We start from the raw sequence: 18,447 nt of genomic DNA, 5'->3' as shown, positions 1-18,447 counted from the left end.
CGTTTTCACTACATATCCTATTGTTTTGCTCAAGGGTTGATAGCTGAATAGAACATTTCATAGAAATAATAATAAATCAACTTTCCACAGTGGATATGGTGAAATGAGACGGTTTAATGTTAACTGATGGATTCTTCAGGTTGATAACACATGAGTGGTAGTAGATGTTGTTCAAAGATTGTTACAACTGTGTTTAAGGCAGATCAGGCTGGTATTCCTTTAGTGTTTAAATTATTCCATGGCTATTTCAATTCAGTTCATTTTGGATATTCTCTAGTTTGGTTGTTGTACCTTAACCTTTTCCTGTTAGAAACTGGATGAATCTTCGAGATGCAGAGACGGGCAAGGTGCTGTGGCAAGGAACTGAGGACCTCTCTGTACCGGGAGTAGAACATGAAGGTACATTCACACACCAGACATAATTAGACCCACATGTATCATAGCAGAACATTCTGTTAAAATCTTTCACTTTGTTGACCATTTTTTCCAGCTTGAATGTTTTTTTGAGTTTTGGCCATCAGATAACATTTTCCCATCAGCTACAGTGCCTTGCAAAAGTATTCGGCCCCCTTGAACTTTTCGACCTTTTGCCAGATTTCAGGCTTCAAACATAAAGATATAAAACTGTAATTTTTTGTGAAGAATCAACAACAAGTGGGACACAATTATGAAGTGGAACGAAATTTATTGGATATTTCAAACCTTTTTAACAAATAAAAAACTGAAAAATTGGGCGTGCAAAATTATTCAGCCCCTTTACTTTCAGTGCAGCAAACTCTCTCCAGAAGTTCAGTGAGGATCTCTGAATGATCCAATGTTGACCTAAATGACTAATGATGATAAATAGAATCCACCTGTGTCAAATCAAGTCTCCGTATAAATGCACCTGCTCTGTGATAGTCTCAGAGGTCCGTTTAAAGTGCAGAGAGCATCATGAAGAACAAGGAACACACCAGGCAGGTCCGAGATACTGTTGTGGAGACGTTTAAAGCCGAATTTGGATACAAAAAGATTTCCCAAGCTTTAAACATCCCAAGGAGCACTGAGCAAGCGATAATATTGAAATGGAAGGAGGATCAGACCACTGCAAATCTACGAAGACCCAGCCGTCCCTCTAAACTTTCAGCTCATACAAGGAGAAGACTAATCAGAGATGCAGCCAAGAGGCCCATGATCACTCTGGATGAACTGCAGAGATCTACAGCTGAGGTGGGAGACTCTGTCCATAGGACAACAATCAGTCGTATACTGCACAAATCTGGCCTTTATGGAAGAGTGGCAAGAAGAAAGCCATTCCTTAAAGATATCCATAAAAAGTCTCGTTTAAAGTTTGCCACAAAGTTTGGTGTGTCTCCCACCTGGGAGACACACCAAACATGTGGAAGAAGGTGCTCTGGTCAGATGAAACCAAAATCGAACTTTTTGGCAACAATGCAAAACGTTATGTTTGGCGTAAAGGCAACACAGCTCATCACCCTGAACACACCATCCCCACTGTCAAACATGGTGGTGGCAGCATCATGGTTTGGGCCTGCTTTTCTTCAGCAGGGACAGGGAAGATGGTTAAAATTGATGGGAAGATGGATGGAGCCAAATACAGGTCCATTCTGGAAGAAAACCTGATGGAGTCTGCAAAAGACCTGAGACTGGGACGGAGATTTGTCTTCCAACAAGACAATGATCCAAAACATAAAGCAAAATCTACACTGGAATGGTTCACAAATAAACATATCCAGGTGTTAGAATGGCCAAGTCAAAGTCCAGACCTGAATCCAATCGAGAATCTGTGGAAAGAACTGAAAACTGCTGTTCACAAACGCTCTCCATCCAACCTCACTGAGCTCGAGCTGTTTTGCAAGGAGGAATGGGCAAAAATTTCAGTCTCTCGATGTGCAAAACTGATAGAGACGTACCCCAAGCGACTTACAGCTGTAATCGCAACAAAAGGTGGCGCTACAAAGTATTAACTTAAGGGGGCTGAATAATTTTGCACGCCCAATTTCAGTTTTTTATTTGTTAAAGTTTGAAATATCCAATAAATTTCATTCCACTTCATGATTGTGTCCCACTTGTTGTTGGTTCTTCACAAAAAATTACAGTTTTATATCTTTATGTTTGAAGCCTGCAATGTGGCAAAAGGTCGAAAAGTTCAAGGGGTCCGAATACTTTCGCAAGGCACTGTACATTGCTGAGATCTGTGGATGTGGGCAACCATACAAGCCATCATACAGGTTTTATATGGACCAATTTACCACAATTATTTAGAAGTGAAAACAAAGATGCTTCTTATCATTCATAATTTTTTTACTTCAACCAGAATCCCAGAATGAAAGATTTTGAGATCAGGGCTCTGTGGGGGCCATACCATAATTTCCAGGACTCCTTCTTGTACTGCTCTCCAGCCCTTCAGTGAACATACTGCCTTCTGCTGCAGACAAATATTGCACATTCTGATCCATCAGTCCATAGCACCTGCTGCCATTTTCTGCTGCCAGTTCCGGTGGTTTTATGCATAGTTGAGTCGCTTGGCCTCATTTCCATGTCGGAAGCTTTTTGCCACTTCTGATCAGACTTCTCCAGACAGACTGTTGTCTGCGGTTCTGAGCTGATGGCACTTCTGGACATCTTCCGATTATGAAGGGAAGTACTGTAAAACTTCAATTGATAGCTGAGTCCCAAATAGCCGCCTACTCTGTTTTGACAAATAAACGCAGGTCTCGATTAGACGCCTGGTCTGGTTTTTATAGAAGTTCTTTGGATGTATAAAACCTCTTAAACCCCGCTGGGTCTCACACTTTAGCTGCTTCTAAGCTGCTTAGATTGTTAATACAAATATAAATGTTTAAACGTATGATCAATATGTCAGTATGCACATGCTACACGTCGTTAGATCGGTTAGAGCTAGATCAAATGAATGATGCATCTTTGATATTATTTGATAATTTTTAAACAAGTAATATTCATACTGTTTCAAATAAATAAACTGTTTCATAGTAGCCTATTTCAGTTTTCTGGGAAAGGAATTAAAGGCCTGTCCCATATGGATGCCGAATTATCTCATTAGCCTTCCAAGCTAATGAGGTAATTCTTTTGGATTTAATGTACAAATGAAATGCTTGTAATTATACAGAAAGGAGGTAGTTCTCATGTTGCCTTTTATGTTAATTTTTACATCAAAACTGCTTAGTGCTGCGCCATTAGTGTAAAATCATTGTGGAGAGAATCAAAATTAATCACATGAATTTTCCCAGATCTAACGGTTATAATTCAAACCTAGTAGACTTCTTTTGCAAGTTTAGCTTTTGGGGTGTAGTTAATTCAAAATCTGCTCTAGATTTTCAAACTTATTATTCACAGATATACAGACAGATAATAACAATGTTCCAAAATTATGTGGAGTTACATATTTCTTTATTGGAAAACATAATCCATCTTCCAAAATACAATCTTATTTTTTTTACATTATACCACCCTGTGAAATCATGTTTTAACCCCCATGGACATTATTTTTATTATTATTTGTACATGTACCTGCTTTGCACCTGCCTCAACTTCTCTCTGCACACACTCACACCTTTACCTCTGGTCTCACTGCAAAAACACTTTCTCCGCCTGTCAATGTCATTGTCCATCCTGGTGTTTTATTGTTGAAATCATCCAATGCCAATTTTGTAGACATCACTCAACCCTAATTTGAATACATAATTTTGTGACATTTTGTGCATTTCCTTTTCTTTTTTTGGATGTTGTGATATTGGTGTTAAATTTCATTCATAGTCGTCTTAAAAAGGTTTTAAAAAGTCTTAAATTTGACTAGGTGAAACCTGCAGAAACCCTGTTTTAGCATTAAATCTGTGAAATGAACCATGCCATATCTCACCTAGAAGGTGTTGCTGTTGCTTTTATCTTTTAACTGCTTGGAATAATGACTTTAATTATTAACATTAAACTATTTATGTACATAAAAAAGGTTTATATAGCAGGTTTAAAGGAGAATACAAATTCTCAATATAGTTAGTTTAATTAGACAAATCATTTTACATATTGTTAACAAAAAGTTCTCTAAACATCTGTGCAGACATCACTGGGGTTGCTGGATGTCAGCATTTTCACTTCATGATTATAAATTAATAAACAAATCATAATGTACAGAACAATGCAGTGGTCCCTAGTTGGCAATGAGAAGTCAATTAACAGGCTCTCTGAGAGAAAATTGTGTTCAAAAATACAGTGACGGGTTTTTAGGATGTGAGGTGGCTGTCTTTTAATAATGAAGGTAATGATAATTTCTACAGATTTTAAGCATTTGGTTAGAGAATGCCTTGAAAAAGTTTCAATGTTTAAATAGGGCTAGCATTTGTAATGTGCGTGTATATAATCAAAGGCCTCTTTCAGCATGTGGTAGTCAACAAGTGTCAGACACTTTCAGTTCAATGGAAACATGCAAAGCTTAAAGGGGAAAAGCTAACCTACAAACAAAATGGGTTGCTTTTGAAAACTCTGAACAAAGTTGCAAGCCTTGAATCCATAGCTCTGCCAGCGAACCTCCATTGTACGCATTAAAAACTAATTTGGTCTTGTTCTCGACAGAATTGTTTATAGTTTATCACTGTCTCTCCAGCTCGTGTCCCAAAGAAGATCCTGAAGTGTAAGGCAGTGTCCAGAGAACTGAACTTTTCCTCCTCAGAGAAACTGGAGAAGTTCAGACTGGAGCAGAAAGTTTTCTTCAAAGGGCAGTGTCTAGAAGGTAATCAACCAAAACACTGAACAGGAACAAGATCCCGAAGGTCAGTCAGGTAACCTTTGGAATTTTGGAATACTGTTTTAACGAGTGGCTCCCCGTTTTGTTTGCTCTCATGACCACAGGTGATGTGATGTGATGTACATTCCTGCTAATGGTTTCACACCATTCCACCGATATAGTAGTAACAGTAACATGACAAGAAACACAGCAATGCAAGAACAAAAGGTAGGGAAGAAAAAGACTAGCAGGTTAACAAGGAGGTAAATACTATGTTTGAAAATTGTCGAAACCCCGGCTTTAAATTTACATTTATTCATTTAGCCTGACGCTTTTTATCCAAAGCGACTAACAATTGTTGTATATGTCAGAGGTCGCACGCCTCTGGAGCAAGTAGGGGTTAAGTGTCTTGCTCAGGGACACAATAGTAGATTGAACCCGGTGCTCTCACACCAAAGGCATGTGGTTTATCCATTTAACATATTTGATAGACCTCAAGGATCCACACAGTGTGTTTTGATGAGAAACACTGAATGGAAACATGACTATTGTTTGTTTTAAGAGAAAACTCATCAGGACACCTTTAATAAAGTAGATTCACAACCCTTACCACCAGATGCCACTAAAACCTACACACTGAACCTTTAATCAATCTTCATTGGAAATTGCAGTCAGATGACATCAGCCATGAAAATCACAGTGAATAAACAAACACTGACAACAGTCAGGCAGGTAAAAGAAAAGAGAGGAAAATAATCAAATTTGATTTATTTAGTACAGACAGAAACCGTACAAGATGAACCTAGGAAATGATTGTATCCCGTAAGCCAAACTTGTGTGGAAAGAGAGTTCCATTCACAGTGATGTTGGGTCAAAATGATGTTAGTGATAGAGTGCTTGGTTCCCTAAAATGTGTCATAAGATAGAGCAGTTGCGTTATTACCCTTAGATCTTCAAACCTCTGCCCCACCTTACTGGTAATGTTTTAAAGCACACTGGCGCCAAGTTATTATGGGAGGGTTAGAAAAGTACAGGACTATTGGCTCCAATAGCCAACAGACAGCTCACATAGTTGTGATCTTTTGTAGTTGTCAGTGTTGTCACTTCTTCGTTACTGTGTGTTTGGAGTGCTGTCCCTGCTGTACAGAGGCGAGGTTACAGAGAGCCCCAAGAGGCAGCACACAATTGAATCCAACACAACATGTTTATGTTGCTGGTTTCCACCAGAGAGGGAAAAACTATCTGGAACAGTATTTGGACCATTGTGGTACACTCACACACTATATTAAGCCACATAATAATGATGTTTTGTGTTATTAAGGCAGCGCTGTGCTCTTTGTCTGTCTGTGTTTCTCTGTGCAGAATGGTTCTTTGAGTTTGGTTTTGTTATCCCCAACTCCACCAACACATGGCAGTCTCTAATAGAAGCAGCTCCAGAATCCCAGATGATGCCAGCCAATGTTTTAACGTGAGTCTCCACAAATGATCTTCATTTCTCTGTTTTATGTTCCTGTACTTCTGACACATACAATAGCCTATATCTAATGTCTCATCTCTACAATTTTATCGTATATAGCTGTGATTCAATTTTAATCAAACCCAGTTATAACTAACCAACATACAGTGAGACAAACAAGATTACATGTTAGTTAAAGGTTATAGGTGCCCTCAGTTTAAGTTTGACATTGAAATGAAGTTGATTAGATAATGTGTTTTAAAATTGACAGGAATGAAAAGAATTAAGAGCCAAGTTGTAATCAACTGAACTCTTCCTTTAACTTTGTTGATTCTTGAAATCAACAATCAGTAAAAATTCATAGATTCATTGTAATGTTATATACTGTACATACTTTTTTACGGCAGTGATAGTAGTGAAATTGTCTGAGAGATTTGGTAGCTCAGTTAAAGCTGACACGTGTCTTTGTATTGCAGTGGTAATGTGATCATAGAGACCAAGTTCTACGATGATGACCTCCATGTCAGTACCTCCAGGGTACGACTTTTCTACGTCTGACCTTTGACCCCTTACACCTGACTCTACCTTCCAAAATGCTGATGTCCTGCCAAGGTCTATAAATTACCAAGGTTAGCTACAATTTGCAGCAGTAAACAGCTCATTGCCGACTTGGGATCAGCACATTTGGGTGAAACACAGCTGTGGTCCCACAGTGAAAGAAGTGAGCTTTGTGTATGGTTGTTCTCTTGTTTTGTGTTGACCTGAAAACGTCTTCTAGACCTTGAGAGGAGAGGAAAGAGGAGGAGAAAGCTCTATGTTGCATCCTCAAATTCAATTCAAATGACACGAATTATGTTTTTTTTAAATTCTGCCCTCTCTCACTCCAAGGTTGCATTTACTCAGGAACATACAGAAACCGTACAAGCATACCAGACCTGTAACCTGTCTGATCTTCTCCTTTCTGTCTGAACATGGAAACACTGCTCTCTGTGTGTCAGCCGTTTAAACACAAGCAACATGTCAGTGTCATGGGAAGATGTAGCTAAGTGTCTCTTTTTAGCTACGTTCAAAAGTTCTTCATCATAAAACATTTCCTTTAGCTGTGTCCCATTCCAGAGGCTACCTCCTGTCAGTTTATCATCATAGGTAAATAAGGCTGTCCCCTGTTTACATTTGTAGAACCTCAAGATCCACGGTTCAGTTTTGTGTTTCTATTTATTATCAGAGAAATGGAAATTATACAGATTTATTTGAACACATTTACTTTGTCTGCCAACAACTCAACACTGAAAGGTGGTCTCTGTGAGGCCAAGTACTGCTCATGTAGTTTTAGTCCTCTGAAGGAAACACCTTTGCAGGCAGCCTCTGCAGCGGGGCACAGCTTCTAACCCTTTCCTGTATTCTGACTCTGAACTAGTTTAGAACAGTAGTTTTTAGTGTAGTGTGAGGGACGACTAAGCGCCTGTTTTTATTCTAGTCCACCACAAGAGCAGCTGGTTTAACAGGATTGCTTCTTGTCTGTTGTTTGGAATGAAAACCTGCACACTGTTGTCATGATGACATATTTGAAAAGCGCTGTGTCTGAGGAACATTCATCGGCAAAGGTGGTGGTAGTGGGGGGGTTTGTTACATTCATTTATGTGCTAGTACTTGACTTTCAGAGGTATACTTTATTTAAAATATTCAACTAAATCATCATTAGGTGTAGACCGAGACATGCATAAATGATTATTTCTTTTTTACAAATTTATCCCAACTAGACCCAGATGTTAAACAGCCGCTTAAAGTTTTTAACGCAGCTCTGCTCTGTACGTCCTGACTAGATTTTTAACTTTGAATTTCCCTCCACTACACTACATTCATGTCATGTTTATTTTTTCTTAGCTGCTAACTGAGCTGTGTAAAATAGATTTGTGTTTTAATATGACAGGATCTGTGAATTAAAGTCATCCAATGTTACATGCACGTGTGTGAGCTGATCATGTTTGACCCCTCAAAACCCTTTAACATAGTGACAAAAATGCATTGTCATCTTGCAAAAACAGCTATATTCTGAAAACCTGAGATTTTGGAAACACAAGGGGACTGTTCGGTCAAATCATATTTGGTTATTTTTGAATTATAAACACAGTGTGACTACATCTATTTAGGTTCAGCTAATTCTTGAAGGCTTACTTGTACTGATGTTAATTGATACAAGGAACCACCCCTGTGGTTTAGTTGAGACAGGTTATTTTGTAGATAGTAGAACATATTTAAGGGAGTTTTTGTTTGTCAGTAAAGAGGGAAGATGTGTGCATATGATGTTGTATTAAGTTTGATTTGTGTTCCATATTCCTCACTTCAGCCAAGTTAACTATTAAGGTGGTTGTTGTTTTCTTTGCAACTTGTGGAGTTACATGTGTCTCATGGTTGCATGGTGTAAATAAATCACTTTTTTAGTCTTTGACGTTGTCTCTGAGTCTCTCTTCTATCACCTTCCTAGTCACTGGTCAGGCTTCCCCAAAAATAATAATAATAATAATAATCCTTATTTGTAGAGCACTTTTCAAAAACAAGTTACAAAGTGCTTTAACAAGTGTAAAGTGTAAAAATGGGTTTTAACATGTATGTTGGCTGTTAGTCATTTTGATGAAGAAACTGAAATTATTAGCAGTCTATTATTGTAATCAGTGACGTGAAGGACAATTTTGAGGTACTTGTACTTCACTTGAGAGTTTCCATTTTCTGCTGCTTTATTCCTCAGAGGGCAACGTTGTACTTCTTACTACTTCTACATTAATCTGACAGATACAGTTACCGATTACTTTACAGATTAAGATTTTACATAAAAAACATATAACAAACTATATAAAGTAGTTAAAATTAGTTGCTACTTAGGCCAGTGCACCAGTAATAATAAAATCCTAAAAAATAACAATGAAAGAGATCAATCTGCACAGAAAACAACATGAAAGCATGGATCCATGCTGCCTTGTATCAATGGTTCAGGCTGGTGGTGGTAGTGTAATGGTGTGCAGGATATTTTCTTGGCTCACTTTGGGCCCCATTGTACCAACTGAGCATCATTTAAACACGACAGCCTACCTGAGTATTGTTGCTGACCACGTCCATCCCTTTATGACCACAGTGTACCCATCTTCTGATGGCTACTTCCAGCAGCATAATGCACCATGTCACAAAGCTCAAATCATCTCAAATTGGTTTCTTCACATGTCAATTAGTTCACTGTACTCCAATGGCCTCCACAGCCACCAGATCTCAATCCAATAGAGCACTTTTGGGATGTGGTGGAATGGGAGATTCTCATCATGGATGTGCAGCTGACAAATCTGCAGCAACTGCGGGGTGCTATCATGTCAATATGGACCAAAGTCTCTGAGGAATGTTTCCAACACCTTTTGAAGAATTAAGGCAGGTCTGAAGGCAAAAGGAGGTCCAACCCTGTTCTATCAAGTTGTACCTAATAAAGTGGCCAGTGAGTGTAGATATAAAGTTTTACAAGTTCGCCTTGCACAGTATTTGTCACCAACTTGTAAACACGGTAAGCTAACGATCATTGCTTGGTTGCTACCAAGTGGCAACCATCTGTTCTCCTGGGTGAAGCCAACCCGGTAGTCCCTAAAACTGCAATTCATCGAGTGGCCACTTGAGCCTGGCTCCAGAAAGGAGTCTATCTCCATAGACCCCAATGTTAAAATGCAATAAAAATCATATTTAAAACCTGTTACAAAAGATGGTTTTTGTGTATATTGCTAATTTTGCCCTTCATGACAACTGTGAGGGGGGTGACATTTTTTACTTTTTAACTCACCTGTTAAAATTATATTAATCAGAAATCAGAAATACTTTATTGATCCCCGAGGGGAAATTCTTTTGTCACAATTGCATACTTGTCAAAGGTAGATAGATAAAGAGTATATAAGAGTATAATAAATATAAAATATAAAGACAAAGGATTGTGGGTATGTACAATATTTCCATTATTAAGAGTTATTATGGTGAACCAAAAAGGACTAGTGAATAAATAGCAACAGAGAATATTGCACATTAATAATTAAACAGATAATATTGCACAAAAAAAGATAATACAATCCATTTTAAAAACTTAGTATCCGTGTGTCAGACACTTAGAGGGAGGAGTTAAAGTTAAAGTTTGATGGCCACAAGCAGGAATGACTTCCTGTGGCGCCTTGTCACCCTTGCTGACACATCCAACCACAGCAGAGTCGTCAGAAAACTTCTGAAGATGACAGGACTCTGTGTGGTAGCTGAAGTCTGTGGTGTAGATGGTGAAGAGGAAGGGAGAGAGCACCGTCCCCTGCGTGGCCCTGGTGTTGCTGACCACGCTGTCTGACACACAGTGCTGCAGGGGCAACAATCCAGGACACGAGGGGGGCATCCACCTGTCAGCTTGTCACCCAGCAGTGGTGTTGAAAGCACTGGAGAAGTCAAAAAACATGACCCTCACAGTGCTTGCCGGCTTGTCCAGGTGGGCGTAGGTGCGGTTGAGCAGGAAGATGATGGCGTCCTCAACTCCCAGTCGGGGCTGGTAGGTGAACTGGAGGGGGTCCAGAAGATTGCTGACCATGGGCTGCAGCTGATCTAGAACCAGTCTCTCCAGGGTCTTCATAATGTGGGAGGTCAGTGCCACAGGTCTGTAGTCCTTGGAGCTATTAGGACGTGACGTCTTTGGCACAGGAACGAGGCAAGATGTCTTCAACAGCACAGGGACCCTTTGGAGACTCAGGCTCAGTTTGAAGACATGGTGAAGGACTCCACATAGCTGGGGGGCACAGGCTTTGAGCACCCTGGGACGGACACCATCAGGGCCTGCAGCCTTGTTGGAGTGGAGTCTTCTCAGTTGTCTTCTCACCTGGTCAGCAGTGAGGCACACAGAGGTCACAGTTGGGGTAGGCGGAGAGGAGGAGTCGTCAGGCTGGAGAAAGCTGTTAACCTGAGAGCCGGAGGAGGGGGGGGGTTGGGGTCTCTCAGGAGGGTGGGGGACAGTGAGGAGGAGGAGGGGGAGTAGTGGAGTTGGAGGTGTTTAAGGTGTTTGAGGGCAGACAGCAGCTGAGTTAGTGGGGTGTTGGGCAGGAGCCATAGTATCAAATCTGTTATAGAACAGATTAAGTTCATTGGCCCTGTCCAAGCTGCCTTCAACTCCTCCGCTGCCAGTCGATCTGAAGCCAGTGATGTTCCTCATGCCACTCCAGACCTCCCTCATGTTGTTCTGCTGGAGTTTACGCTCCAGCTTCCTCCTGTACTTCTCCTTAGCCTCCCTGATCTTCACCTTCAGGTCCCCCTGAATGGCCCTCACCTCCTCCCTATTCCCGTCTCTGAAAGCCCTCCTCTTAGCATTCAGGATGTCCTTGATGATCCTTTGTTACCCACGGTTTGTTGTTTGGGTAACAATGGACAGTCTTTGCTGGGACAGTGCAGTCCACACAGAAGTTGATGTAGTCTGAGATGCACTCAGTAAGCCAATCTATGTCCTCTCCATGTGGCTCACAGAGTGCATCCCAGTCTGTCACCTCAAAACAGCCTCCTCCGACCATCTCTTCACCGTCCTTGTGGTCGCAGGCTGCCTTTTCACCAGAGGCACATAGCAGGGATTGATATGAACCAGGCTGTGGTCTGACCTGCCCAGTGGGGGGAGGGGGGAAGAGCTGTATGCATCCTTAACGTTAGCATACAGTAGGTCTAGGTTCCTCTCCTCTCTAGTATGGCAGCTCACATACTGGGTGAAGTTGGTTAGTGTGGTGGTCATGATGACATGGTTGAAGTCACCCGAGATCACTCGGGTGTTGAGTCTGGAGTTCAGCAATGGCGGTGTGGGTGATGTTACACGCCAACGTCGAGTTGGCAGAGGGCAGAATGTAAACAGCCACGACGATGGCATGTGGAATTTCCCATGGCAGATAATATGGCCTTAAAATTCTGCATTATTAGGGGCGTGGCCGCTTTGATTGAGCCGAGGCTGCTGACACTGCTAGCAATCCTCCTGCCATCTGCCACCTCACTCAGCTAGTTAAGGAGCTCTGTAGCTCTTCTTCATGGTGATACCAGAAGAATAATGGCAGGCTGTGCAGTTTATTGCAGAGAGAGACCATCCAGGAAGCCGGTGCTCCTGTTGGTGAGTGAAATTCTAGTATTTTATTTATGTGTTACAATAATTAGCAGGTATGGGTATATAACTTTTGCTTGTTAGCTTAGCTACCTAACTAGCTAATTAGCAAACTTCAAGTTTTGGTAACAATGCTAAAATAACATGAGTGCGCTAACTGTAGTTTTTACACAATCATGCACAGGAGTCAAAATGTATTAGAGTATTATAGTTAATTAGCTGATTAGAGTGTGGCACCAGGTGTCTTCAATATTGAACCTTTTCACAATATTCTAATTTTCTGAGATACTGATTTTGGGTTTTCATTAGTTGTCAGTTATAATCATCAAAATTAAAAGGAATGAACACTTGAAATATATCAGTCTGTGTGGAATGAATGTATACATTATACAAGTTTCACTTTTGAATGGAATTACTGAAATAAATCAACTTTTTGATGATATTCTAATTATATGACCAGCACCTGTACAGACAAAGCAAACAAGCAGGGAGGGAGTGAACAGGTGAAAGATACAAGGAACTAATCAGACACAACAGTAACAAAGCTAGACAAAGACACATGAAACTGATCACTAACACAGGAAGCAACGCATGGGAAAACACAGGAGGGTATATTTAATAAAGTACGGGTGAAACTCGAAAAATTAGCATATCGTGCAAAAGTTCATTTATTTCAGTAATTCAACTTAAAATGTGAAACTAATATATTATATAGGCTCATTACATGCAAAGTGAGATATTTCAAGCCTTTATTTGGTATAATTTCGATGATTATGGCTTACAGCTTATGAAAACCCCAAACATCTCAGAAAATTAGAATATCGTGAAAAGGTTCAGTATTGTAGGCTCAAAGTGTCACACTCTAACCAGCTAATTAATCCAAAACACCTGCAAAGGGTTCCTGAGCCTTTAATTGGTCTCTCAGTCTGGTTCAGTGGGATTCACAATCACGGGGAAGACTGCTGACCTGACAGTTGTGCAGAAAATCATCACTGACACCCTCCACAAGGAGGGAAAGCCTCAAAATTAATTAATTTTTTAATTAATTAATTAATTGCAAAAGAAGTTGGATGTTCTCAAAGTGCTGTATCAAGGCACATTAATAGAAAGTTAAGTGGAAAGGAAAAGTGTGGAAGAAAAAGGTGCACAAGAAGCAGGGATGACCATAGCCTGGAGAGGATTGTCAGGAAAAGGTCATTCAAATGTGTGGGGGAGCTTCACAAGGAGTGGACTGAAGCTGGAGTTACTGCATCAAGAGCCAGCACACACAGACGGGTCCTGGACATGGGCTTCAAATGTCATATTCCTCTTGTCAAGCTGCTCCTGAACAACAAACAACGTCAGAAGAAAAAAAGAACTGGTCTCTTTGTCAGTGGTCCAAAGTCCTCTTTTCTGATGAGAGCAAATTTTGCATCTCATTTGGAAACCAAGGTCCCAGAGTCTGGAGGAAGAATGGAGAGGCACACAATCCAAGATGTTTGAATCCAGTGTGAAGCTTCCACAGTCTGTTGGTTTGGGGAGCCATGTCATCTGCCGGTGTTGGTCCACTGTGCTTTATTAAGTCCAGAGTCAGCGCAGCCGTCTACCAGGACATTTTAGAGCACTTTATGCTTCCTTCAGCAGACAAGCTTTATGGAGATGCTGACTTCATTTTCCAGCAGGACTTGGCACCTGCCCACACCGCCAAAAGTACCAAAACCTGGTTCAGTGACCATGGGATTACTGTGCTTGATTGGCCATCAGACTCGCCTGATCTGAGTGGCATTGCCAAGAGAAAGATAACGACGTGAGACCGAACAATGGAGAAGAGCTGAAGGCCGCGATTGAAGCATCCTGGTCTTCCACAACACCTCAGCAGTGCCACAGGCTGATAGCATCCATGCCACGCCGCATTGAGGCAGTAATTCATGCAAAAGGGGCCCAAACCAAGTACTGAGTACATGATTCATGAGTGCATGATTATACTTTTCAGAGGGCTGACATTTCTGTATTTAAAATCCTTTTTTTTATTGATTTCATGTAATTTTCGGGGATTTTGAATTTGGGGTTTTCATAAGCTGTACGCAATAATCATCGAAATTATATCAAATAAAGGCTTGAAATATCTTACTTTGCATGTAATGAGTCTATATAATATATTAGTTTAACCCTTTAAGTTGAATTACTGAAATAAATTAACTTTTGCACGATATGCTAATTTTTCGAGTTTCACCTGTATACCAGAAAACATGTAAAGAATGAATAACCAAACAAAACATAAGCTGGAACATAGAATGAGAACACAATCAGGACATAATACCAAAACCACGACAGTAACAGTAAATATAAGAGCAAAATGATAAATATACAATAAGAGCTAACTTGACTGTTCAAGTGGTGTCCAGTAGTAAGAATAATATTGCACATATAATTAAACAGTGTATTGCACATTGCCATAATTAATGTTAAATACCAGAGAGATTATCATGTTGAGGAGATCTCAGAGTTGAGTAGGTTTATAGCAGTTGGGAAGAGGCTGTCTGTAACTTTATACCATTGTTATGTTGATAGGAGCCCGATGAGCTGATGGCAGCATCATTCCAGATGTGAAGCACCAGAGTCTGGTTCTACAGATGTCCCAGCTTCCAGCATGACCCTGCCAGATCCTGCACCCTACTGCTTTGCTCAGCCTTTTGTTTTTACTTTTACTCCACAACACCTGAACTCTACTGATTTCAAATTATGACACTGGGTTCCTATCCACAGGTTCTGTTATTATAATTACTGCTACAACACATTATTTCAAATCAGACAAAACTACTTTTACATTGGTAACATTTTAATACTGATGTTTTCATAAATGCAAGATATGATTTTAATTTGTTAAACTGTTGCTTTTGTAGTAGGAATAATTTTTGGTATATAAAATGGATCAGAATAGATATACTTAAAATCACTCTTCACTCAGTGTGATCTAAACTTTAAAAAATAGGATCGTTAACAGCTGTAAATGAAAATATTAAGACAGTATTATAGGTCAACATTTTGCATGTGAGTAAAAAGTAAAAAATGAAAAGCTGATGTTATATATTTGTTTTATTTGGACCTTTCTTTAAGAGATTAATGTGACATTAACTAAGAAGTTGTGGAAACCAAAGAATTATCTGCACACTGAATAGTTCAACAACTGGTGCATTTGATCAGCTCTGAGACCTCAGTGTTTGCACCATCACAATTAATGATTCCACCTAGTTGGATTCATAATTACTGGTTGGTTTGGATGTGCCCACATTCTTCTGTGTTTAAAGTTCATTTAAATTAGAGCAGCAAACAAGGCACTCTTCAAAAAATATTCAGGCTCTGGTACTGAGTGTAAGACTCAGTTACTCTACTCAGGTAGAAAGTGAAAATACTCCAACACACACAGATGTACACTGTATAATTACTTTTCAACATTTCATGTGAAACTTGAAACATTTTTGGGAGCATTTTCACTTTTAAACTTCAACTAGACTCATCTCTCTTAGCAAGAGTTCAGTTTTAATGTTTGATGTTTTATCTGTGTTATATGATTAACTTGTCAATTGAATTGACAGAGAATGTGAAATCGAACATTTTCAGTCAGTAGTAAAGACAAAATTTGAGAATTATTTGCAATGTGAACCATAATTTATATATTTTTTAAGTGTGCATAAATTAAAACTAAAGAAGAGCTATTCCACCACAGTCCAACAGATAAATGTCCAGCACAATGAGGATGGTTTCCATGTCTCTGCAGCTCTCTGGCACCAGGTTGGACATCTGATCCACATCCACTGTGACTATAGAAGGAAAATAAAGAGTAATAAATGTTGCAGGTGATGTAAAATATAAAGTTAACTATAAACGATGCCTCAGCTTGAGTAACAGTAGTAATATGTCAAATATGTGAGAGAAAATGGAACAAGGGAGCACCTCAAAATATAGATGACAGCCAATAACAATTGTTTTTGTGTTGTCCTTTGAAGACATACATTGTAATATCAGCTGTCAACTGTCAAGTAGCCATCACATTGGTGTTATCACATTATAAAGTATAGTCCTCGCACCAGCCCTGCTCACTCGCTCTGTTTGGTTTTATTGCAGTGTACTCTTTAGCACTCAGAGCTCCCCCTGCTGATCACAAGGTGCCTCATCAGCCGTTTCAAACCCAGCCTTCACTATATGGCCTGGTCCGCTTATTTGCATACACTCCTCAATCCTAAATCTCAAATGCCCAATCCTAAATTCAGAAATGCCCAATCTTAAATGCCCAATCACCCAATTCTAAATGCCTAAATGCCCAAACGTCCAAATGTCCAATATTAAATGCAAAAATGCTCAATCCAATGGCCAGCGATCAGCGACAGCATATACCAATGTTGATTCAATTGTTATCACAAAGAGATATTGAAACTGTAAGCATATACAAACCAGGCAGACTAGGTGTGTATATAAATAGATAATAGAGAGTGTAGATTAAGACGGAGAATTCCGAGATCCCGATCTCTGGTGTGGGAATGCATATCATTCACAGTGCAACTGCTGATGTCACTGTAGAGGTTAAATATATTTGATGGATGCTTTTGTTACAAGGACACACAATCCTTTGATTTATTGTCAGGAGCAACGTGCTGTGTATCCGCACCTGTAGCCTACATGATGGCAAAAAAAAATCTTATGTGTGCCAGCAACAAGTGTTCCATGTGAACACATTTTTTCCAAGGCTGTCATATATGGAAAAAAAAACAACTCGGCCCCAAGACAGCAGAATATTTCTGAATAAAATTCTTGACATAGGCCTATAACAAATGTGAGACTTTGTTCCACTTTTGTTTCCACTAATTTTTTATCATTCTTGAAACCACTTCAACATTACTCAGTTAAGGATTTTTAATCCATTCCACCCCATCACCACAATTACTCATTATTATTCATTGTTATTACACTAGGACATTCCCACTATTTATCATTACACCTCTTTTAAAAGCTACTGTATAATACTGTAAATATCCATATTTATAAACATTTATTATTTTCTTAGATTTTATACTTTATTATATTCTCTACTCACTAATTTCTACTATTATTTCTATTCCTTTTATGTCTTGCAAGTATCTGTAACAAAGAATTTCTCCTCAGGGGATCACTAAAGAATTCCGATTGTGAAATATAAAACAACACACAGATGTGTTATTTAAACACAATTTTATTGCAGTCCCCATCTGCTGTCTCTCACAATTGGTCATGTATTGTAAATGCATGTCAGTCATTGTTTCAATAAAACTCCTACCAAGATGTGTCCATCACTGCCTTTATTATATAATAATAATAATAATAATAATAATAATAACTAGAACTGCAAGCAGTTGTAATTGGGGTCCAAGCCTCCCGGCACAAGCCGCCCCCCATGACCCCGCGGAGGGCGCAAGAGTTGGCCTGGGCGCTGTGCTGTCATGCCGCATAAGGACCCCAAGTTTGGTGTTGATCTGCCATTCCAAACGTAAGTAAAATGTGCCATGGTTAGAAATCCTATTCATTTCAATGAGATTTTCCCCGGCCTTTCAGCTTCGATTATAGCGCCACCTGGAATGGGAATTGAATCAAATTTTCAGGTGTCATCAGAGGCCGTGGAGAAGAATTGAGCCAAATTTTGTGTCAATCAGACTTGCGGTTAAGGAGATTTAAAATGCATGTAAGTCAATGGGATTTTTTTGAACAGCGCCAACTAGGGACTAACTGTACCAAATTTTGCAGAGCCCCTCAGGGGGGCATGCCACATAAGGTCCTCAAGTTTTGTGTTGATGGACCTTTCCATGCCTGAGATATCATACTTGCTGTTTTTAGCGTTTTGGCAAATATCTGTTAGCGTGAAATTGGGACATTTTTTGTCGGATCAAAATTCCCTCTACAAACTTTCTTTGGCTTGGTCCAGAGATGGTCCGTGCCAAGTTTCGTGCCGATCGGACTTGTCGTTTCGGAGGAGTTCATTAAAACAGGTTTTTCAGTTTTCGAGATGTAGCGAAAAAAATGTTTAGGCGGAAATGGGCGTGGCCTATACCAGGAGATTCAGCTCGATCCCCCGAACGCGTGGATATAAGGTTTTTAATATCCGCCACTGTATGC

At 39.8% G+C, this 18,447-nt stretch overlaps 1 protein-coding gene and 1 long non-coding RNA gene across 2 annotated transcripts; both read left to right on the top strand.

Annotated features, from left to right (window-relative positions):
- Window positions 1-247: 247 nt before the first annotated feature.
- Window positions 248-8,646, top strand: LOC119894730 (retinal rod rhodopsin-sensitive cGMP 3',5'-cyclic phosphodiesterase subunit delta). Its single transcript, XM_038707388.1, has 4 exons — window positions 248-399; window positions 4,622-4,747; window positions 6,104-6,209; window positions 6,674-8,646. The coding sequence occupies exons 1-4, from the start codon at window positions 318-320 to the stop codon at window positions 6,753-6,755; spliced, it is 396 nt and encodes a 131-aa protein (XP_038563316.1). The 5' UTR covers window positions 248-317; the 3' UTR covers window positions 6,756-8,646.
- A 3,320-nt stretch (window positions 8,647-11,966) lies between these two features.
- Window positions 11,967-15,389, top strand: LOC119894731. Its single transcript, XR_005442972.1, has 2 exons — window positions 11,967-12,333; window positions 14,875-15,389. It is a non-coding gene; the product is annotated as an uncharacterized LOC119894731 (long non-coding RNA).
- Window positions 15,390-18,447: the final 3,058 nt, after the last annotated feature.

The sequence above is a fragment of the Micropterus salmoides genome, unplaced genomic scaffold, assembly GCF_014851395.1.
Source record: "Micropterus salmoides isolate LMB-PRFRI ecotype aquatic unplaced genomic scaffold, ASM1485139v1 Ms_hic_scaffold_888, whole genome shotgun sequence".
NCBI classification, from domain to species: Eukaryota; Metazoa; Chordata; class Actinopteri; order Centrarchiformes; family Centrarchidae; genus Micropterus; species Micropterus salmoides.
Note: the sequence above shows the minus strand (reverse complement) of the source record. Positions and strands in the feature narration are given on the sequence as shown.